Source organism: Pimephales promelas, chromosome 17 (assembly GCF_988280905.1).
Source record: "Pimephales promelas chromosome 17, fPimPro1.hap1.1, whole genome shotgun sequence".
Taxonomy (NCBI): Eukaryota; Metazoa; Chordata; class Actinopteri; order Cypriniformes; family Leuciscidae; genus Pimephales; species Pimephales promelas.
This window is the reverse complement of record NC_142785.1, coordinates 18,107,748-18,132,010: the sequence shown is the minus strand read 5'-3', so window position 1 is coordinate 18,132,010 and position 24,263 is coordinate 18,107,748. Positions and strand designations below refer to the sequence as shown.

The 24,263-nt window shown below is 39.5% G+C and overlaps 4 protein-coding genes across 5 annotated transcripts in view; 3 read left to right on the top strand and 1 right to left on the bottom strand.

Annotated features, from left to right (window-relative positions):
- Positions 1–101: 101 nt before the first annotated feature.
- On the top strand, positions 102–6,168 carry xrcc6 (X-ray repair cross complementing 6). The gene is made up of 12 exons (XM_089122065.1): positions 102–458; positions 584–696; positions 788–929; positions 1,003–1,254; positions 1,339–1,525; positions 2,371–2,557; positions 3,520–3,692; positions 3,814–3,971; positions 4,258–4,387; positions 4,466–4,566; positions 4,649–4,765; positions 5,754–6,168. Exons 1-12 carry the CDS (start codon positions 389–391, stop codon positions 5,951–5,953), a joined length of 1,830 nt encoding a protein of 609 aa, XP_088978191.1. The 5' UTR covers positions 102–388; the 3' UTR covers positions 5,954–6,168.
- Positions 6,169–6,979: 811 nt separating this feature from the next.
- josd1 (Josephin domain containing 1) lies at positions 6,980–10,413 on the top strand. Its single transcript, XM_039653318.2, has 5 exons — positions 6,980–7,114; positions 7,545–8,219; positions 8,324–8,452; positions 9,233–9,427; positions 9,518–10,413. The coding sequence occupies exons 2-5, from the start codon at positions 7,936–7,938 to the stop codon at positions 9,615–9,617; spliced, it is 708 nt and encodes a 235-aa protein (XP_039509252.1). The 5' UTR covers positions 6,980–7,114; positions 7,545–7,935; the 3' UTR covers positions 9,618–10,413.
- Positions 10,414–13,328: 2,915 nt separating this feature from the next.
- cbx7b (chromobox 7b) lies at positions 13,329–18,898 on the top strand. Its single transcript, XM_039653327.2, has 6 exons — positions 13,329–13,680; positions 14,344–14,387; positions 14,649–14,714; positions 14,800–14,866; positions 14,959–15,271; positions 17,669–18,898. Exons 1-6 carry the CDS (start codon positions 13,612–13,614, stop codon positions 17,866–17,868), a joined length of 759 nt encoding a protein of 252 aa, XP_039509261.2. The 5' UTR covers positions 13,329–13,611; the 3' UTR covers positions 17,869–18,898.
- ep300a (EP300 lysine acetyltransferase a) overlaps positions 18,484–24,263 on the bottom strand; it is a 31,004-nt gene continuing 25,224 nt past the window's right edge. For both annotated transcript variants that reach the window (XM_089122062.1, XM_089122063.1), the window contains exon 31: positions 18,484–24,141. In XM_089122062.1, coding sequence (XP_088978188.1) covers positions 21,118–24,141 — 3,024 coding nt within the window. In that variant the 3' untranslated portion in view covers positions 18,484–21,117. The remainder of the gene's footprint in view (positions 24,142–24,263) is intronic.

Below are 24,263 nucleotides of genomic sequence, written 5' to 3'. Positions count from 1 at the left end.
CTTCAGACCATTTTTTGAGATTCATCCATATCCGTCTAAAGTCCGTCTCTGGATCCGTTCATAGAAAAGATCCGAGTGAAAAGAACGATTCGTTCTAAACCGCTAAAGCGGTTCTCAGAAACGTTTGTTTACTTCCTCTTGCTTAGATTAACCAATCACTTCGCTCTTGTCTTGTCATTGGTTCTTGCTATTCAATAGTCGTCTCTGATACGCTAGTGGACGTGTCACTCAAATTGTGGCGCCCTGGATGCATGCGCGGGCGCAAATGGTTACAAAGTTCTCTTACTCAAAAGATAAAAGTTCCTGGTTCAAGTGTAAGATAAACTGTTTTTCCCCCAACTGTATTTGAAAGCAACCTTGACGCGGTTTTTAAACTAAGCAAAGAGTAATGGCGGATTGGAGAGAGTACTATCAAAACGAAGACGTTGATGATGAGCAGGACGAAGAAGATTCTGGAGGTTAGCAAAGCTAACTGCATCTATTGAGTCTTTATAAGTTGCTTGTTTTTTCCTCCATTAAACTTGCATTTATGAAATTTAAAATGTGATTACACATAAAGCCTTTATAATTTTTTGATCAATAGGCGATTACAAAGTCAGTGGCCGTGACAGCTTGGTGTTTTTGATCGATGCATCCAAAGAGATGTTCATCAAGGGTGAGGATGGAGAGCCATCAAATTTTGACATGACTATGCAGGTGAGTCTAAATTCATTATCTTTTATTTTCATTAAATTTGTTTTTTATTTCTGGGCATTTCTAATTGACGTGGTTCTCCCTTTGTATGTAGTGTGTGCGCAGTGTGTACACTAGTAAGATCATAAGCAGTGACAAAGATCTGGTCGCTTTGGTGTTCTATGGGACTGAGCAGAGCAAGAACCCCAGAAACTCCTTCAAGCATGTCTACGTTTACCACGACTTGGATTCTCCTGGTGGGTTACTCAATCTTTTTGCTTTTCAGATTGCGTGTATGATGGTCATTCTATCTCACGTTTCCCTTCTCAGGAGCTCAGCGTGTACAAGACATTGATAAACTACTGGGTGAGAAAGGAGCTCAGTTGGCTGGAAATATCTTAGGAAGTGGGGAAACTTCCCTCGGAGAGGCTCTATGGTGCTGCTCCAACCTTTACAGTGACATCAAGTTGCGACTGTCACACAAGCGCCTCATGATCTTCACATGCAGGGATGACCCTCACGGAGGAGACAGTGCTAAAGACAGACAGGCTCGTACGAAAGCTGCTGACCTTAAAGAGACAGGTAGGCCGAATAGAAGGGGAAAATGACACGGTTTCAGTGGCGAATGATGGACATTGTATAGCCTGTGTTCTGTTTGTTCCTCAGGTGTGGTCATAGACTTGATGCACCTCACAAAGCCTGGAGGGTTCGACGTTTCCCTGTTCTTCTGTGATATTGTTAGCCCTCCAGAGGATGAAAGCGAGCTTGGTGTCCAGACTGAGCCCTCCAGGAAACTCGAGGACTTGCAGAAGAGGGTCAGAGCTAAGGAGTTGAAGAAAAGAGCTCAAAGCAGGTAAAGGCACTGCGTCATGTCCATCCATTCTCCAAACTACTTGTTTTATGAAGGGTCGCAGGAAGGGGTGGGCGATATGATAAAATCTTATATCACATTATAAGTAATTTTATTTCACGAAAACAATATAGATGACACAACATTTTTGCTTTAAAGAATATTTTTATGATATCAACTTTTTTGATGCCATTAGAATTTCATAATTCTTTTCATCATTTTCAATTTCATTAAAAAAACTAATACTAGCCTAAAAAAAACTGTGTACAGTAAACTGTGACAAAGAATGAGCAAAGAAAAAAAACACAATAGAACAGACACAAATTAAATTGACCTACCTGGAAAAACTTCAAGCACAAGAAATAATACTACATAAGATGTATAAAGTAATCACATGTATAAAAAGACAATACATAGTCTTTACTGTGTAAATTAACTTTACTTGTATTCTTATTAAAGTTCCAAAAATGATTCAGGAAAGAGCAGTGAGAGAGTTTTTCTCTCTTTTTTTTTAGGTTTTTTTTTTTTTTTATTTATTTTTTATTAGCATTAATAATGTTTCAAACTTCAAATTTGATAAAAAGGCTGGTCAAATCTAAATAAAAAGGCTGGTCAAAAGAGAATAAAAAATGTATGGTGGGGTTTGATTTTATACATTGAGAATTGATTGGATTATTGGAATCGTTGTCATTTTTTCAATTGCTGTGTTGATTCAATTATTAGAAATAATTTATCGTAAAAAACTGTATTATTCCAGAAAAAAAACATTGATTTCATGATGTAAAAAAATGCAGTATTGTTTTTTTTTTGAGTCCATGTGTTTGATTTACACCCTATTTGTTTTCAAGGTTAACATTCTCGCTTGGAGAAGGTGTCAATCTGGCAGTCGGTTTATATGTGTTGGCCAGGACTGCCACCAAACCTTCTGCCGTCAGACTTTACAGAGATAACAACGAACCCGTGCGCACTAAAACCCGCTACTTTCACACCCATAATGGGGGCATACTTTTGCCAAATGATATGAAGAGGGCACAGGTACAGCACTAGATGTCACTTCGAATCAGAACTATAAAAAATTTGTTTTATTTGCTTTAGGTGACCTTTTACTTTAAAGTTACTATATTTTTGCCACCATTTTTCATGAGCTGAACTTTTTCTTTGTACACACAAGACCTACGTCTCTCAAATATTTTTCACAAATCTGTCTAAATATACTCCCCCTTTTCTGAGATAATCCATCCACCTCACAGGTGTGGCATATCCCACAGTACAATGCCACAGATATCGCAAGTCCTGAGGTTGCATGCAATTGGCATGCTAACTGCAGGAATGTCCACCAGATCTGTTCCCTGTGATTGGAATGTTCTCTACCATAAGCTGTCTCCAAAGGAAGAGAATTTGGCAGTACACACAACTAGCCTCACAACCGCAAACCACGTATAACCACACCAGCCCAGGACCTCCACATCCAGCATCTTTTCCTCCAAGATCACATGAGACCAGCCACCTGGACAGCGCCTGCTTGCAACAATCGGTTTGCATAACCAAAGAATGGCGTTCACAAACACGCTTAAAAGCGATTATGCGTGTTGGAAATACGAATACGCAGAGGTTAGACCTGGCCAAGCAGTCACAGTGTGATTCACATCTCCAGTGGGTGATAAATAATCACTGCTCACTGCGACTGCAAAGCCGAGTAAGTCTACATTGATCAGTGTTCTTATTTGTTTATTGAAAATGAAATGAAAAACTTTTTATCAGGCCCCCATCAAGCCGTACAATCGACCACACAGCATGTATCTAGCGGTGTTTCCTGCCACACGATTCCCATGATGCAACGCGATAAACAATGACGTCACAAAAGATCCGCCTATAGAAATAGGCCTTGTGTGCACATAGAAAAAGTCCTAGACCTTTGAGAAAAATGGGGGCAAAAACAAAAGTGTTGCGTTTATAATTTTGTTCAGTGTATATTAACTTACTACTTAACTATGCAGGTTTATGGGAAGAAACAGATCGTGATGGAAAAGGATGAGGTGGATGAGATTAAGAAGTTTGATGATCCAGGTTTGGTGCTGATGGGGTTTAAGCCCATGGACCGGCTCAAACTGCACCATCATTTACGACCCGCACTTTTCATTTACCCTGAGGAAGAGCAGATATCAGGCAGGTGTTCATTTGTTGATGCCTATCTCTTTCACTTCAACCCATATATTTTCTTAACCGTTTATTTTCATATTTTGCAAAGTTGATGTGCCGTTCCTTATTTTTCTTTTGCTTATTATAGGAAGCTCCTGTATGTTTACAGCTCTCCTTTTGAAGTGCAGTGAAAAAAATGTATTTGCATTGTGCAGATACATCCCTCGTCGTAACACGCCACCTCGGTTTGTAGCACTAGTTCCCCAGAGAGAAGAACTGGATCAGTGTCAAACCCAGGCAACACCTCCAGGTAGTGTAACTGCAGTCAAGACTGTTAGATATGTTCATTTACACCAGGGATGGGCAGGATTCGGTCCTGGTGGGCCACTCTACTGCGGAGTTTAGCTGCAACCCGGATTAAAATGCTTTATAACTTTCTAGTAATCCTGAAGACATCGATTAGCTTGTTCGGGTGTGTTTGTTTAGGGTTGGAGCTAATCTCTGTAGGAGAGGGGCCCCATCCCTGATTTAGACTGAACTTTTTACATTCAATTGAATGGCTAAGTGATATCAAATTGTGGGATCCTATATTTTAGGCTTCCATGTGATATTACTTCCCTTTGCTGATGACATACGCACTTTGGATGTTCACGAGGGTCCCACAGCCTCAGATGAGCAGGTGGATAAGATGAAAGAGATCGTGCATAAGCTCCGCTTTAAATACAGGTGTGTGGTTTACTACAACTGGATTTTTCAATCATGGATTTTTAGTTGATTTTTACTGCAAGTATTCTGTATTTACAGGAGTGATGCGTTTGAAAACCCTATGTTGCAACAGCACTTCAGGAATCTGGAGGCTTTGGCTCTTGATATGCTTGCACCTGAGGCCATTGAGGATTTAACAAGTATTTCTTGTGTTCTGATTATTTTAAATGGATCACTTGTTATTTATCCTTCTATGTTCTCATACTTTTTATGCTCCCTCAGTGCCCAAGGTCAAAATGATTGATGATCGTCTTGGCCCGCTGGTTCAAGAGTTTAAAGATTTAGTCTATCCTCCTGGTTATAACCCAGAGGGAAAGCCTGCAGCTAAACGCAAACCTGGTGAGATTTCAGATGGTTTTATGTTTTTTTAAAGCATGAATGAGGGATGTATTTATTAGATTTTCTTCATAATTATATGGATTTATGTATTTTTCAACCTAAAAAGTATGACCAGGTGAATTGTGTAAATCCCATTTAAAAAATTCTGTTTTCAAATACATTTATTTCTTGCATATATAGTTTAGCTTCTGACAGCACTGCACAAGCTAGCGGTGCCATTGAGCTGCTGTATGCGGATTCAGAACATGCTCGTAATCTCCAGGGTCAACAATTAACAAATCGGTGTTGGCGAGTAAATGAAATGGTGATCTCCCCAGCTGGCTGATAATAACTGACCACTGAAGTGCGGCACTGTGTCCATTTAAGCGTGAGCAGCTCATGAGCTGGCGTTTTCAGTGTCTCAGAGCAGCTCATTTCACAGAAAACTCCATCTCTGGTCACTCAGTACATTCATTTTAAATTGCAATACATGCTAACCCTTTTGCCAAATACTAAAGGGTAAATAAAGGGTAAATTTATTTTAAATCATACTAAAAATAAATAAAGGTTTGAAGGGAAAGGAAGCAAGACAGCCACACATATTAGTAAAATATATAAATATTCTGTAAAATAAATGTTTATAAAAATATGAAATACTTGCTTTTTTATTTTACAGTAATTGCAATAATAATAATATTTCTTTATTTGTTTCATTTAAATAAAATATAATTTTAAATAATCATTATTATTATATAGTCAATATAATAATTTTCCTTTTTTTTTGTCCTTCTGATAACATGACTAATTAATAATAACACTATGGAATACTGCAGGTGCAAAGACAGAGCATCATCGTTCATTGTACATTGGAAATGAGTGTATTACTTCCAGAGAATTGCAGTGTGCAAAATATTTTTACTACATTTTTTGTTTTACTATTGTTGCCACTACTTTCAGAAACTTTGAAGGATGACACTGACAGCATCTTGAATTGTCTCCTTTTGCACAGCTGAATCTGGTGGTGGTGCCGAAAAGAAGCCAAAAATTGAGATGTCTGAGGAAGAGATGAAAAACCATGTGGCAAAGGGCACCTTGGGCAAACTGACCGTTCCTGTGCTAAAAGATGCATGCAAGCAGTTTGGAATACGTACAACAGGAACCAAGAAACAGGAGCTTATAGATGCCCTGACCATGCAGCTCTCTAAATAAACTAATAAGGCCTTCACCATAATTGGGGGGAAAACATGACACCTTGATTACATACTTGTTCATATAATAAATACAGAAACATTTGTATGTCTGCACATTTTTAGCGACTGTCGATTTGACTCAGTCTTGCCTTTGTCACATAATTTCGTTCAGCATTGTCACTGTTGTCATAGCGTAACCAATAAAAGCTTGAATTTTGTAGTTTTGACAGTGTATTTCACTTTGTTATTTAATCTTTATTAAACCAGTATTGGCATAATTGAATGCATTACACTAAAGGAACAAAAATAATGAAACACTTCAAAATACACTTTGATTCAAGTTTTGGATTACGATTAGTATGAAAACTTTTAATATTATTGTTCATTGTTATTAAGGATGTTGGTACTATAGAATGGATGCATAATTTATGCCTGATAAATTGAGCTTGGCCTGTTCTTAATGAAACAAATCAAATGTATATTTATGGATTATTTCAGCTAATTTGTGTGTGTGTGTGTGTATATATATATATATATATATATATATATATATATATGGTACTTATTATTTTATGCCATATTTTATGGTATTTTATGGCATTAATAACCCGTTTAGTAGTTTGTGGGTTTCCAGAACATCTGGAATGAAGTCATCTGGCATTGTCATTTGTTTTCTCATTAGCACGAAATGCAAACAAACCGAAGGGTGACTACTCATTTGCCACAGATGTTGGAAATCACAGCATATCTAAATGTTTATGTCTGGATTTGCTAAAACAACACGGCAGACCTAGAGGGCTGTTTATACAGCCCAGAACTGACTCCACAAACAATACTCAAATCATTTCTATTAGGAATAAAAAAAGGAAATTAATGTCCAAAAAAGGTAAATTGAGTCTTGGTAATTTCCTAACGGAGGTCATGTGGGCGACCGATACGCGTTTGACCAATGACATAGACTGAAAAGAGACAGTTTTGACAGTCCCATGGGATGCAACCTGCTCGTGACGCAAGCCAGCGGAAAGCCAATGACGTTTTGCGCATGCTCACGTCGAACCAGAGAGCTGCAAGGAAAAAGTACAAGAGACAAAGGAATAAACAACTCACGGTGTGGACGCGAGAATACCAAGTTTGAGGAATGAAAGCAACCTAGACTGTAACATATCGTATGCAGACAGAGGTATGTGCTGGGAATGATTACACTGACACTTTGAAAGGTGCCGTTTGAAACGTTGCTAGCACGTAGCCAGAGTGTCTGTCAAATTGGTCTGAACGTACTAACGTTACTTGAGAAGCTCAAAGAGGAAAAGGGCATGTCTTAAAATATCTTATTAAACTTGCGTACGAAGTGTTGAATATCGTTTCTGTCCGTTAATAAGTCATACACCCATCCTGTCTGCTGGCAGGAAGTTTTTGTACAGCCATTCCCAATGTAACGTTAGTCATCCTGGGCATAACCTCACATTAGCCTCCGAGGTGTCAAACGGGTTCCTGTTTAGACCTGCCACTCGGTTAAATGCTAATTAATGCACAGTACTGAAGTATTTGCTGTCGTTTTTTTATATCTGATTTATAATCAGTCTCTTGTTGTGTTTCTTTCTTCTCTAAAGCCAAGGTTATCTCTGCAGTTCTCACAGTGGTCTTCTATGGCAGTTGCCAGGATCCTGCACTGCTGACCTATTTAGTCCTGGTCAGCTGTACGAGTCAAGCTGTCTTTTCCATCCCGGTGACAGCCAAAATGGAAAGAACTTCTCTGCCCTAGTGGTTACTATGGTGCTCAGCAAGTCTTTGTGCAATAACAACATGAAGAACACAGAAAGGGGACACAACCGAGTGTGCTTTTGAGAAGATTTCTGCTTGCGCTTTTCTTATTTTCACTGATTCACTGCGAGTTGCGCTGGCTCACCTTTCATCCCAGTAGCTAACTCCCCTCCCCTTGCTACTCATCCCAAGCAGCTGAGAGGTTGCTGTGGAGATGGTAGTGGTGACATAGCAGCAGGAATGGGGAGTACTCCTTGTTCTGGTAAGGGGAGGGGGGTCGGGGGTTTTCAAGAGCTGGGTTGTATGCCATGGAAGGTCAGCAAACAGAAAGGAGAAGCTGTTGGTGGACGTGGGTCTGAGCTAGAGGAAAGAACGAATGCTGGAACGCCCCCCGCCTCGTCACAACCTCCCGCCATTTATCACGAAAAGCAGCATCGAGAGCTGTGCGCTCTGCATGCCCTAAACAATGTCTTCCAGGACGGAGCAGCATTCAGCCGTGATGCACTTCAGGACATCTACCAAAGGTCAGTGCTAAGATGTATTGTTATATTCGAAGTTTTCTAATTTGGGGATTTTCTTTCCTTTTTTTTTTTTTTGTGCTCACTTCTGCTTCCTCTTTTTTTTTCAGGCTCTCGCCTAGCACTTTGGTCACACCACACAAGAAAAACATGCTGGGTAATGGGAACTATGATGTGAATGTCATTATGGCTGCATTGCAGACTCGGGGGTTTGAGGCTGTTTGGTGGGACAAGAGAAGGTATTTTATTATACTATTTCAAAATCTAGTTTGAATCACATGTGCCAAAGAAATGTGCTCTTTGTGTTGGTTTTGAAAGCATTTCAAATAATTTAAGAAAAGTTGCACAACATGATATTATTTGCCTGCCTTTCTAGTATTTGATAATTTCAGAGACTTCTTGACCTTTACACAAAGTCATGAGTTCATGAGTTCTTGTGCAATACATGACATGATTAGACAGACCAAAATTCTTCATACAAAAAAGCAGTGAATGGCTTCTGTTAAAAAAACATTTTTTTAAGGCAAAATCTTTTAAAATATTCTCAAGAATTCTCAATTTATTTTACTTCGACTTTTTTCCCATTATGATACCAAGACTGTTGTATAACTATTTTTTAAGTAGTTGTAATTGTATACTGTTGTATAACACAGAAAGTAACATTATAATAACCCTAAAAAATGAAAATGATGTTCCAAACCTGTGTTTCTTTATTTAGCAGCACACAAAAGATTTTTTTTTTAAATGGCATTAATCAAACAGTTTTGGTTCCTATTGACCTATATTGAAATTCTATGTCCATACAATAGAAGTCATAGGAATCTTCCAAGTATGTTCTTTCATGATATTCAGAAGAAAGAGTCATAAAAGTTTGGTGAGGCTGAGTGACAGAATCTTAATTTTTGGTTGAACTGTCCCTTTAATTCTATGCCCCAGAAGTTAGAAAAGGTGTATCATAGAAGAGGGTCCTATGTATTTTTGTTTTGTTTTTAATGTCATATGTATCTGTTGTCCCACAGGGACGTTGGCAGCATTGCTCTGCCAAACGTCACTGGTTTCATCTTGAATGTGCCATCCAATCTGCGCTGGGGGCCGTTGCGACTGCCCCTCAAACGGCAGCACTGGATTGGAGTTCGAGAAGTGGGAGGAGTTTACTATAACTTGGACTCCAAACTGCGCAGTCCTCATGCTATCGGAACAGCTGATGAATTGAGGTAGGTGTGCAATGCCAAAAGAGAAATTAGCGGCCAGTTTTAACGCGAAGGTCTGTTTTACCTCTAGCTGTCATTCTGATCATTTCGCAGGAAGTTCTTGCGTCACCAGCTTCGAGGGAAGAACTGTGAACTCCTATTGGTCGTGCCAGAGGAGGTGGAAGTCCACCAGACGTGGAGGTCTGATAACTGATGAATGTTTTGGATTTTTTTTTTTTTTTTTTTAGTTTTTGGAGGTATCTCAAGTTCACGCTCAGGAGGGAAATATGGTTCAATCAGGGACCCATTTAAAGAGCAGCAAATGGATTTGCACTCAACCAGTCATGAAAGCACACTGCTCAGACTTTGTTTACACAAACACACACACACCCCACTGAACTCTTGCCATTGAGACCGGAGCAGCAAAGAACACACACAGGGATATTACAAGACAACGAAACACTACGCAGAGAATTTTGTTTGGTATTTGGGATTCTGATGCATTTTTTTATATGTTGATTACTTCTTTTACTTTGTACTGTTTTCTGACTTGAAAGTGAGAGGTTATGGAATTCTTAGTGATGTGTTCTCCTCGTGCATCACCTGTCATCCTCACTTCTTCTCTCTTTCCATGTGATTTCCCGTGCATCCATGTGATCGTGAACTGTCCGCCACACATTGCAGGTCACCGTAAAAAGGTGTTTGTTCAACCAACTGGATTTTTTGAACACGGGTGCATATGTACTTATTTAGTGCATGTAATTAAGATTTAGAGAAGGAACACCCGTAGCCCGTGCTTAACCGTTCCCTACACATTTAATGGCATTGTGACAGATGAGATGTTTCCTGTGTATCACAGTACAGCATGGCACCACAGTAATTGGATGTTTTGTGTTAGTTTCCTATAACATAAATTACCAAACGGTCACTTCTGTTAATCTCTTACCTTAAATGGTTGCTCTCGACACTCTTTCTTGTTAAACGGTTAAGGTTAGACTTGTTGAATCCTACCTAGACTACATGTAGGAAAAATAGAACAGGTGAGTGTTGGTAGTTAAAAAAAAGAAAGAAAAAAGTCAACTGCCAAAAATGAAAGTTGTATGTACTTTTACATAGCAAATGCTAATAGTTTGAAAAGTCTCTAAAATCTTTCAAGTTAATTCATCTTTGATTGATATTGGATTAACATGGCCTTAAACTGTTTACAGAGGGAGCAGATTACACAAAGGGAAGTTTAATACATCTCAGGTTATCTTCAGATCCTCCTCAGATTCAGTTTCACCTATTAAAAGCCAACACATATGTGTAAAACACTTCAAAAAGATTATAGACACTCAAATCAGATACTGCAACTTAAAAGGAACATTCCACATGTCCATACACAGGGTGCTTTGTAATACTGTAGAGACGAATAGATTCTTTTGCCATGACAATCTAAATCCCCACGTCCCTTTTTAAGGGAGATTGGGACAACATGTGCTCATGCCATTGTTTTCCATTCGAATAAAATGCTTATGATGGCACTTTATGTATGATGTAAAATGTGCTGTGACATCATTAAAAATGTCTTTGTATGTATACAATGTAGTGGTGCATCATCTATCTTGTTCACATCATCTACACTACTGTTAAAACGTTTTTGGTGGTCTTATCTTCTTTCTTTTGAAAGAAAGGAGCACTGTTAAATTGATCAAAGGTAAAGTTTTCTGTTTTGAATAAATGCTGTACATTTGAACTTTCTGTTCAGCCATGAATCCTGACAAAATACAGGGGATACAACACCTGGTTTTAGACCACAAAAATGTATTTGGATGGTATAGGACATCCTTTTGCAGCCAATACAACATCTATTAATCTTGGAAGTAGCAGATGCAAGTCCTTGACTGTGGCCAGAAAGATTTTGAGCCATTCCTCTTCCAGCATAGTGCCAGGTCATTGTGTGATGCTGGTGGTGTGACTCGCTCCCCCCAAAAAACACCCCAAAAGTGGTTCAATAAAATCCAGATCTGTCGACTGTGCAGGCTATGGAAGATGTTCAACTTCAATTCATGTTCATCAAACCATTCTGATACCAGTCTTGCTGAATGTATTTGTGCATTATCATGCTGATTCATGGGCCCACCTTCAGGGTACAATGTTTAAAACAGTGGGCGCACATGTTCCTCCAGATAGGTAGTATTTGACAGTGACATGCCCTTCAAGCACAGTAGGGAATGACATAATATTGCTGCCCAAACCATCACTGTTCCAGCCCTATGCTTGAATCTGGGCAGCAACAGTCCAGGTGTTAAGCCTCTTTGGGGATTCTCCACACTGTAACTCCCATGTATGTGGGATAGACACGTCAGAGGTGGACTCGTCAGAGAACAAAATATGTTTTACACATTGTCTACAGCCCAAGCCATCCATTTCAGACATCGTCCTCTTGTGTTGACAGTTACTCTGCTGTGCTATTGCTCTACTTATTTTACATTCCATTAATAAGAGTAGAGTGGGAAGGAATTAGTAAAGACTGGCCAATAATATTACAATAATAGTAACTATAAAATAGGCATAATTACGTCTAACATCAAACCCTAATCCTAACCTAACCATATAGTAAGAACATGTAGTTAATTAATATTACCTAGTACTTAAACTCACCTAAAAGATTATTATTAGGAACACCTGTTCAGTTTCTCATTCATGCAATTATGTAATCAACCAATAACATGGCAACTGCTTCAATGCATTTATGGGTATGGTCCTGGTCAAGACAATCTCCTGAACTCCAAACTGAATGTCAGAATGGGAAAGAAAGGTGATTTAAGCAGTTTTGAGAGTGGCATGGTTGTTGGTGCCAGACGGGCTGGTCTGAGTATTTCAAAATCTGCTCAGTTACTGGGATTTTCACGTACAACCATTTCTTGGGTTTACAAAGACTGGTGTGAAAAGGGAAAAACATCCAGTATGCGGCAGTCCTGTGGGCGAAAATGCAAGAGGTCAGAGGAGAATGGGCCGACTGATTCAAGCTGATAGAAGAGCTACTTTGACTGAAATAACCACTCGTTACAACCGAGGTATGCAGCAAAGCATTTGTGAAGCCACAACACGCACAACCTTGAGGTGGATGGGCTACAAGTGCAGAAGACCTCACCGGGTACCACTCATGAGAACATGGATCCATCATGTCTTGTTACCACTGTGCAGGCTGGTGGTGGTGGTGTAATGGTGTGGGGGATGTTTCCTTGGCACACTTTAGGGCCCCACAGTCACCAGATCTCAACCCAATTGAGCATCTTTGGGATGTGGTGGAACGGGAGCTTCGTGTCCTGGATGTGCATCCCACAAATCTCCATCAACTGCTAGATGCTATCCTATCAATATGGGCCAAGATTTCAAAAGAATGCTTTCAGCACCTTGTTGAATGAATGCCACATAGAATTAAGGCAGTTCTGAAGGCGAAAGGGGGTCAAACACAGTATTAGTATGGTGTTCCTAATAATCCTTTAGGTGAGTGGAAACGTATAATGACACTGCAACTGGGATACGTTAAAAAATAAAGTGTAACCGCCATATTAGAATTATTTCTGAATGATAATGTGACACTGAGGACTGGAAAATTCGGCGTTGCCATCACAGGAATAAATCACTTTTTTGAAATATATTAAAATAATGATTTAAAATTGTAATTATATTTCACAATATTATTTCTGATCAAATAAAGGCAAATAGCATAAGAAACATTGTTTTCTTTGAGGTTGAGGAGGTATACATCTTTGGATAGGAGAGATTAGATTCGAGTTGCCCATGGATACATATGCTTGTAATACACATTCATGTCTTTGTTTTCTCTATTTCATCATTTGAATCTGAAAAGCAGTATCACATACATCCTGAGTGAAACAAAACTAATGTGGTGCCTGCCTGGTGGTTTATCCAACCAACAGTGGCGAAAGTCAATCCGCTGTGAGGCGCGCGGGGGCGCGCTGCACGCTGCAGATGTGTCGCAGATTTAAAAAGTCACCGTACTCTTCTAGAACAAGGAAATGGAGCAGTGCAAAGAAGAATAAAATACTGAATTGTAAACAAGGCAGCGGAAGAGAGTGGACGTGTGCAGCCATTATAACTGTGCATGGGATTTGTACATCACGTTTATTTTAACAACAAGAAGGAAAAATTCAAATTGACAGCTACTTCATTATTTTTTTAGAGGAATAACTTTACCAATGGAACTGTCGGCAATCGGCGAGCAAGTGTTCGCTGTGGAATCAATCATTAAGAAAAGACTTAGAAAGGTAAGTGGCATGCCCGTGTAGCTGTGCGTTTGTTGACAGTTAAAATCCGTGCCCGCAGCACACATACAACATGTTAAAGGGGCGAGGACTCACACACGTCTGCTTACAACAACGTGGAAGTATGTGTAGCCTAATAACTTGATGATGACGCATGTCGCAGAGCACGCTTTTGGAATTGGGTGGCGATCCTAGACTACGCAGTTTTATTTTCCTTTGGGGATCTATAACTAACGTTTATTGTAAAGTTTGGCCATTTTGATACAGAATATGAGATTTATTTGATCTTAAAACAGCATGTGAGGTTATTGGTGTGAGCAGACGTCGGTCTCAATTACTTATAATTAACAACTAATATTAAAATATGCATTCTGCTTAAAATGACGCGCGTTAAATTACCGTTACTTTTATCCTCATATGTAAAATGTCAGGACTGTATTCAAATAAAAAGGAGGAGCTGTTAGTTTATGGGTTGTCCCTTCATAATTCTTATGACGCAAGCATATAATTACGTAATCACACACGTTCGAGACAAAGAACAAAACAATCATTCGAAATGTGTAAATAAACATTTTATTAATGTAAACTGATGATATAATATCACCAGATATTTTAATATAATGAAAATATTAATTAAGCATTGATTTATATTTATTTATGTTTAAGGGTCATGTGGAGTATTTATTAAAGTGGAAGGGCTGGCCTCCAAAGTAAGTGTTTTATTATTATTATTATTATTATTATTATCATTATTATTATCATTATTAGCCATTTTTAAATAAAAAGGAAAATGACTGAATAAGCTTTATTTCTAAATGTCTCAAATGATCCTTTTGTGTATATTTTTCTTTAAAATGTATTTAGTTTTTACAATCATTTCTCTAGCAGCTGTGGTATTTATTTACATCTCTTGTCAATGTGAATATGTGACCTTTTTTTAATGTTTTTTTTTTATATATATAATTTCAAAGGTACAGCACATGGGAGCCAGAGGAGCACATCCTAGACCCTCGACTGGTTGTAGCATATGAGGAAAAGTAAGCAATTATAAAAATGAAACATCCTTGTTCTTTGACCACTAGTATTTGAATTCATCAAACTGCATTTTCAAATTGCACACAGAGAACAGAAAGACAGATCAGTGGGGTGGCGTAAAAGAGGGCCAAAACCAAAAAGACTCCTCGTGCAGGTAATGACCCCTAAAACATCTTCATTTCTGTGAGTGTTTCCCTGCTTACCTGTCATTAAAGGCATGTCTATCCACATATTGGTGTCTCAAAGAGGAACATTTACGCAATGGATCTACGCAGCGCACACAAAGGTTCAGAGAAATCTTCAGCGCATCTGCCGCTCTCGTTGACTCGGTCTCTTGACCCAAGGTTCCAGTCCTCAGGCACTTGTATATATCGACGATTAGCCCATCACAAGAAAAAGAAGAAAACATCCAGAGAGACTTTTGAGGAAGAATGGGACAGAAGGTATGAAGAAGAAGATGATGATGATGATGATGATGATGATGAGGGGGTTATGGAGGAGGAAGAGGAGGAGGACACAAGACCAGAAGGAACTAAAACTGGCAGCAATACTTTAAAAAGTAAGTATGCTAGTTGGCCAAAGGGCAGACATAGGCAAGACCGCAGTGTTTTTGGTCAGCCTTACAGAAAAAACTGTCCCAACATTAGTTGACATCAAGCAAACAGTTCTTTTTGAACAGATCCATAAACTAGTAAGCAGGGGCATCATGCAACTATATGTTTTTTTAAAGGGGTGGTTGATTATTATTTCACTATTCTAACTTTAGTTAGTGTGTAATGTTGCTGTTTGAGCAAAAAAAAAAAAAAACATCTGCAAGGTTCCAATGCTCAAAGTTCAAACAAAAGGAGATATTTGCTTTTAAAGAAATCAGGGGACTACAACAAACGACTACATGACATTCCTCCCGGGTTAGTCAGTGACATCACCGATCCTAGAATTTACATAAACCCCGCCCCCGAAACACAATTTATTGATTATCAATGCAGAATATGCTAATCAATGACTTGAAGATAACTACACATAAGTTACATAAATTCATCAACTAACCATTCAGAAATGTCCTGTTGCTTCTACATGTTGTCACTTCTTCTTGACTATCTCCATCTTTGTGAAAAAAAAGATGGATTTTTGAGATGGAAAATTTTCAGTGGATGTCTGTGAGGTAAAAGGACTCTGTTGAAGCTCCGCCCTCTGTGCTACGAGCAGCTCATTTGCATTTAAAGGAACAGACAAAACGGCGCGTTTTTGCTCACCCTTATAAATGTACAATTTTTACATGCTATATAAAAATATTTGTGGTGTTTTAAACTAAAACTACACGTACACACTCTTCGGGGACATCAAAGACTTATTTTACATCTTGTGAAAAATGCATTATACCACCCCTTTAAGTTACTTAAATGCATTATACCACCCCTTTAAGTTACCCTTTTAAGTTAAGAAGGGCATCAGTGGCAGTCTTGGTTCAATTGTAATACTTTTCGCCAAATAACTCTTTTGATTTAACTCTTGTAAGTGAAATAAAACTGTTGTAATTTTCCTATTGTAAAGTAAAATAATACAATTTAGATTTATTTTACAGTACAGTTGTATTGCAACAATAGTAATACTGTATATTACTGTCATAGGGATACTGCTACTACCACTAATAATATAATTCAAGTATATTCATCATTAATATTATAATAATATTTATTATTAAAAGTACAAGTTGTTTTACTCTGTTAACTTTTTACTCTGTTCAATTTGGACACTGAAAATTGGTAAATTAATTATGGGTATTAATATACAGACATGCTAAAAGTGACATGTAGTGTGCAAATTTGTAATATTTTTTTTAATTACATTTAAATTACAGTAAAAATACTTTATTTGCTGAAAAACAAAGTGTGGAATGTTGGACACTTCATGCACTCAACTGTCGCAGCTTTCCTTACATAGCAGAGGGACGAGGCAATCAGACTCTGATGCTGCATGACAAAATAACCTAAAATTCACTCTAGACGGTAGCTAAACAGCCACACAGGTGTTTAAAAGATTAACTTAAAGGAGTATTTCACTTTTAAAAAAACGTTTGCTGATAATTTACTCACCCCCATGTCATCCAAGATATCCATGTCTTTCTTTCTTCAGTCAAAAAGAAATTAAGGTTTTTGAGGAAAACATTCCAGGATTTTTCTCCATATAATGGACTTCAATGGGAACCAAACGGTTCAAGGTCCAAAAGACAGTTTCAGTGCAAACTACAAACTGTTCAAAGGGCTTTAAATGATTCCAGACGATGAATAAGGGTCTTATCAAGTGAAACGATCGCTCATTTAAAAAAAATAACAAAGTGTAAGTTTTATAAGCTTAAATGCTCGCCTAGCTCTGTTCTGTGATGCGCTGTCCTGTCCAAAATGAACGAACCTTTTTCCGAGTCAAGTCGTTCGTTGAATCAACAAAATGACAAGAAAAAAGATTCGTTCATTTTGATGAACAAGTTCGAACAGGAGAGTCACGAACGTGCGTCACAGAACAGAACAAGGCGAGCGTTTGAGCTTATAAAACTTAAACTTCTTTTTTTTTTTTTTAAATGACCGATCGTTTCGCTTGATAAGACCCTTATTCATCGTCTTGAATCGTTTAAAGCCCTTTGAACAGCTTGCAGTTTGTACTGAAACTGTCTTTTGGACCTTGAACCGTTTGGTTCCCATTGAAGTTCATTATATGGAGAAAAATCCTGGAATGTTTTCATCAAAAACCTTCATTTATTTTCAACTGTAGAACGAAAGACATGGATATCTTGGATGACATGGGGGTGAGTATCAGCACACAAAAAAAATTAAAAGTGAACTACTCCTTTCAATGTCTAAAACAGGATCTCTTACAATACTTTATTGTTCTCAATCATGATTCTTAAACATTTATATCACATGAAGGTGTAAATATGTACAAATTCTACTCTGTGTTTCAGAGCATGTCAGGAGGGGAGCCTGGAGTCCAACCACTGAATCAGAGGCAATGACAATATCTCCTTTATCTGTGGACTGGAGTCCAGTTATGGGCCCAGAGGAGGTAACTGTGACAGATATCACCATCAACTCACTGACTGTGACTTTTAGAGAGGCTTTGGTAGCAAGGGGGTTCTTCAGGAGCTGGGAGCTGGAGATCTGACATTACAGAGACTGAGGATGGTGTGAGCCATCAGAAGGAGAAAGGGAATCGGTACATCCATTTTTTTTTTTTTTGCTTTGATGATGCGCTTGCACAACTTCCACCACTGTTTCAGACTACATTTATTTGCACTATTAGTTCTAATCAAGTTAAAACATTTCAGGATGGTGATTGCAATCAATCACAGTGACGATGATTAAATTAAGTACAATCCTGATAGTATTATGAGATTTTGAGGCCATGAAACAAATCTGATTTTGTCATGTTTTGTAGTTTACAGATAAGCTTGATTTAGTCTGGTCAAGTACTTAGATTAAATGATAATGCTGGTACAGAGTTATTTGCACAACTAAATATTCTGAATAGCCAGTCTATCACAAATATCCATACATATACGTGATATACTTGGTCAACAAATATATTATTCTAATCTTGACCTAAAATTGCACACCTCGTTTGCAGTAAATAAAAATTAGTGGTCTCCCAATACTTAAAATCTTTTAGACTTAATAAACAATATTGTGGTGTGAAAAAGTTTTATTTGTCATTGCACAATGTAGTTCTTTTAGTGTGTGTGTGTGTATGAAATAAAGTTGCATTTTTTTTTCCCAACACTATTGCTTGCTAATATCTCACATCTATCACAGTGTTTGTGCAATTTTTGACACGTTCCTTGGTCCTCTTGTGTATATTCTTGCCAAGTATGACTCTGCACCATCTTGCACAGTTGTCTACAATGTTAGATTTAACTTGACTGCTGTTAATCTTTGGTGTTATTTTAGTCCAAGATGATAACTGAGACCTGGAGACATTTTTCTATATTGAGGTGAATGTATATTTAGCCTCGATGAATGTCTATCTCTGGAAGCTCAACGGTTTAGTATCTGACTTCATGTGACCTGTATACATTTGATAAACTGTCTGTGCCAAATGTTTGTGGTTGCTTTTTGCTATTCAGAGTATTTGCACTTTAAAATGGAAAACTTGGTATTATGATGTCAAAAATAAATAAAACTTTGGTGTAACTGTATCATCAAATGCTTTTTTTTTTATATTTAATCATCGATGCGTGGTACTATGGATTAATGAACTTTGTTTGACATTGTTTTAGCTTCACTTCTACAATGTAAGAATTACACCACACCAAAAGCCAATTATTTTTGAATGGTGCAAACATATTTTAATGTACAATTAAATAATTGGCAAAACGTCTGACCACCATAATAAATTTAAAAAAGAACAGCAAAACAAACAAACAGTAAAACTACTGAAGTCAGAGCAACAGTTTTTGCTCCTCTCAGCAAGCACCAAAGTGTTAGCAAGAGAAAAGTGGTCAAAACTAGGATCCATAAAACTATACGATTGGTTTTCCAGTCCGTCTTTTAGAAAAGAATAACAAAATAAACTTACAGATCAAAGCAAATTTGCCATGGTTTGTAGTACAGTGAATCATAATCTGTATACCTCTATACACACTCACAAGACATTTCCTCAAAATGCCATATTACTCATTATTCCCAAAGATGGATGTATATGGTATAACAGCAGTGTCATGTTGCATCATCAATATCTTTGAAAAAGTGTAATTCAATATCAACTCTTGAATTGGCTTCAAGTTTTTTATTCTCAAAAATAAAATTAAATATATCTATATATCTATATTTATAAAACAAATATTGTTCTCCTCATTTTTATAAAATAAGTCTTAACGCCGTATTGCCTCTGTTGTGTGTAATCATCCAGCACCCCTTTAACCAAGAGAAAACAATTCATTTATAGGTTATTGTCATATACCATCAAAAAGACCATCCACTCCCTTATCTAAAACTATTTGTCTCTTCCTTTCTGTATTTGTGCACAGGATGAAGATATGACAGACAGTGTTGGTTTAGTACACACTAATGAAATCCTTGTAATGAAGTAAACATACAAAGGCGCATTGGTGCTTGTCTGATTTGAGCTCCATTTATGTATAAAAATCTCACAGGTTAAGTGTAAGCTGCCCATAGTTCTTCAGCTCAAAGCATCTTGAATCAAGAAGAAACATCTGTCCATTTACCTCCATTCACACATATGTGTATATATTTTTACAAAGACATTTCATTTTCAGTAATTTATTTTCAGTTCAGAATTTTCTTTATACATTAAGGAGATCACTTAAATCCCAAAGTTCAGAACACTAGAGATGCGCGTGAAGAGTCAGAACAACAATTCCTTACTGGAGAGACGGGGAGAAAAAAAAGAGGACTTGGAGTCGATGGAAGAGGGTAGTTCAAGGTGATTATTTGCAAAATCCATAATCCCTTATCAGCATTTGGTCTTCTCAGTAGAGATCGCTGCACTGTCCTACGCACACATGTAGTATCAATCAGGTTCCATTACTGAGGAGGAGGGCATTGTGAAAACATTCATAGGACAGGGTGTATGAGGGTGGGAAAACTGCGACATGCATAGGAGGACAGATATTTCCCATGCAACAAGCCATCAGAAAACACATTATCGTTTCCCAAACACTATCAAAACTTCATTTAGGCCCCAACCACCCCTCAAAAAAGCAAATAAAAAAAATAAAAATAAAGAATATAAATTCATCCATTTATAGTCAGGTTCTATCACTAACAAAAATATACTCTTCAAGAATTGTAGGAGATTCAAATAGCATATGCCATCAACTGTCCAAAACAAAAGAACAAGAAAATATCTATTAGCCAACCAAAAGAGCTGAGTAATAAATAACAGTTATTACCAATGCCATCATAATCTTTACATTTGTGAGAATAATTCTAATACTCTCCAAAACTGATGACATTTTTGACTATTTAGAGGAAAAAGAAAACAAAATAGTCAATTTTGTTTACGCATTTTGCTTTTTAATTTCATGCCACTTTTAAAATCTTAAAAAATATCTATAAAAAAGGCAGACTTCTTCACCCCAAAAATATTTCTGGTCATATACCAAGAGGAAATATTTCCCATCCCTTAACCCAAACCCCTTTGAACACAATTGGCAAAAAATATATTTATATATTTTTATATATTAACAGCAATAACTTACCATTCATTTAACTTAATTTGTTGACTTGCACATGTAGTATCTCCCATAGGAAGTTCAGTTCTTTTCAATTACATAAGAAAAATATTAAATAATAATAATAATAGTAATAATAATACTATCGATGACAACCTTTGTAAATCCTAGATCTGCTACCAAAATCTGGCAATCAGGACAGTTCTTTGAGACCTGCAACACTACATCAAATCTAACGAGTGATTCATGTTCGAGCCCATATCTTGGTTATTTGTCATCATGTCATTTGTCCCTTGCCCATGCAAGGCTCCCATCCCACCTAGCTGTGAAAGCATGGCACTCTGGTCTGCTCCAAATGAGCCCTGGTCCATCGCATTAGCCTGTTGCTGCTGTTGGGATGTCAGCGCTTGTTGCTGTGGAGGGTGCACAGCAGCCATGCCGCTGTGATGCTGAGGATGGTGACCTGGGTGAGGCGACCCGGTCTGGGTCTGGGGCGAGATGTGATGAGGTGATGGCTGAGGTTGCAAGCGAGGAGATGGACTAGAGTTTGGCGGCTGTGACTGGGGCCGAGGCGACGGCTGGGGCGAGCGGACTTGGTTGCTTAGGGAATTAGGCAACTGCTGGCCCTGCAAATGGGGAGACTGGGACATCTGTTGCTGGGGCTGCTGAGGGCTCATGGGATTGTGTTGAGCAGGAGATCCTCCTCCAAGGTGTGACTGTTGCTGCTGGAGGATCCGTTGCTGCAAAGCTTGCTGAAGCATGGCCGGAGATTGTGAACCCATAGGAGCGGATTGCATCTGTTGCTGCTGGAGGGAACCACCGCCTCCAGGACCACCATCAGAACCTTGAAGTCCTGCCATAGCACTCTGCTGTTGCTGCTGCTGCTGCATTTGGAGTTGCTGATGCTGCAGTCTCTGTTGCAAAGCAGCTGCAACCTGCTGATGGGACACAGACCCAGAGTAGTTTTGCTGGGTCCCAGGCTGGGTCCCTCCCTGCTGCTGTTGAAGTCCGCCAGGCTGAGGTTGACCAGGCTGCTGTGAGGGCATTCCAGACTGGCCAAGATAACCCTGCTGTTGGGGTGGTTGAGGATGCTGAAACTGAGCATGGTTTCCCATATGTTGCTGTTGCTGCTGCTGCAGTTGTTGTTGTTGCTGCTGCAGTTGTTGTTGTTGCTGCTGCTGCTGCTGCAGTTGTTGTTGTTGTTGTTGCTGCTGCAGTTGTTGTTGTTGTTGTTGTTGTTGCTGCTGCATTTGTTGTTGTTGCTGCTGCAGTTGCCGCCTCATCATTTCTCTGAACTGGGGGGAGATGTTAGACATGTTGGCACCCTGATTGGGCATAACACCTTGTTGTTGTTGTTGCTGCTGCTGTTGTTGTTGTTGTTGCTGCTGCTGTTGTTGCTGTAATGCTGCCATTTGCTGTTGTTGCTGCAAATTTCCACTCATCATAGACCGCTGTTGAAGTTGCTGCTGCTGCTGAAGCTGATTCATTGGCATACTATTTCCTTGTGCCATATGCATACTTCCTTGAACTGCCCCAGGATTGGCATTCATTTGCTGGCCATCGATAATTCCTGGACCTCCACCGGGTCCTCCAGGTACACCCACACCTCCTGCTCCAGGCCCTCCTCGACCAAGGTACCTAGGAGCTCGTTGCCTGATAAAGGTTGCCATGAGCTGAGGGTTTGAACGTAGTATATTCAGGACTTGCTGTTGTTGATGGGGAGAGTTGGGTAACCTTAAGGTTTTTACGAGTTCCATTAAGGCAGCCTGAGAGTGACTTCCAGGGCCAGCGCCTGCAAGTGCGGCCCCTCCTTGGCCACTCATCATACCCATTAGACCTGAATGCCCTTGTTGCTGCTGTTGAACAACTGCTTGCTGCTGCTGTTGCTGAGGTGCAACCATTCCTTGCAGACCCATTTGGTTCATTACCCCAGGTCTTTGCTGAGGAGGCATGCCAGGACCAGTCCACGGCTGCTGTGGCGCCCCCTGAAGTTGGGGTGCTCCTTGCTGGGGCTGCTGCAACTGGACTTGAGGGAGCTGAGTCTGAGCTCCTGGCTGGTGCTGCTGCATGCCTGTTGTAATCATTCCCTGCTGCTGATCCATGTGAGTTCGTGCCACTGCTGCTTGTGTCTGGGATGGAATTCCCTGAGGTCCAACCATTGCACCTGCAGGAAGGTTCATGCCCATCTGGCTTTGTGTCTGGGGACCCTGATGCAGGCCATGTGGAGGCATCATGCCAGGAGCTTGGTTTCTTTGCAGGATCTTTTGCTGAGCCATTTGCCGTTGAGTCTCTGCGACTCGTTGAATTTTCATGGCAATTTCAACTGCAGCAGGTGGAGGGCCTGGTTGCTGATGTTGCTGCAATACAGGCTGCCCTAGACTCGACTGTTGCTGTTGAGGGAAGCTGCCTGGCACCATTCCTGGCTTTCCCATTGACTGAGAGAGTGGAGAGGAGCCTGGAGGTCTTTGTACATATGGAGGAAGGTTGTTGGCATGCTGAAGATGCTGAACAGATGTTTGCTGCTGTTGCTGTGGGATCATGGGCTGTTGCAGGGAGTTCATCATCCCACCACTACCAGGCATTTGCTGGTACTGATGGGCCATCCCTGCCAACTGCTGTTGCTGCTTTGATGGAACACCTCCAACCCCAGGTTGAGTTGCTGGAGGCTGGCATAGCTGAGTAGGCGTCTGTGGGGTAGGAGGCTGACTGCTTGGTGTTGGTGTGCTCGGACCAGTAGTACTACTGTTCCCAGGAGATGGCAGCCCACCATTGCCTCCTGGAAGCTGCTGGCCTGTCCTTTGCATGCTGGCCATTCTTCTACGCACCATCTGGGCCTGCTGTAGTCTGTGCTGGAGCTGTTGTTGTCGCAGTTTCTGCTTGATGTTGAGGCAGAATGGCACAGGACACTTGTTCTCTTGGCAGTGTTTTGCATGGTAACAACAGAGTGCAATGAGCTGCTTGCAAATAGGACAACCACCATTGGTTTTGCGCTTGCAGCCTTTGGTATGTTGAACTACACGTTTCATTTTCTGACAAGATGGAAGTGAGCAGTTGGCATTGCGGCACTGGCAAGCATGCACTAGAGACTGGATGCACCGCTGAATACTGAGACGCCGTGAGTCTCCAGGATTCTGCGTTGAGGAAGCAGCTTGACTGTTGCTTTCGTCGTCCAACCCTAAGCCCAGTTTCTCCATCTTGTGCTCGTGACCTTTTGTATTGTAGCAAGTGATGCAGAGATCAAAGTCCTGTGGAAAAGTTAATAAAATCGTTAAATGGCAAAGTTTTTGAACTGTACAAAAGGCATAAAAAAATGGCATAAGATCACATCGTAAATCATTACTATCTTCCCACTCCCCCCATTCTATTG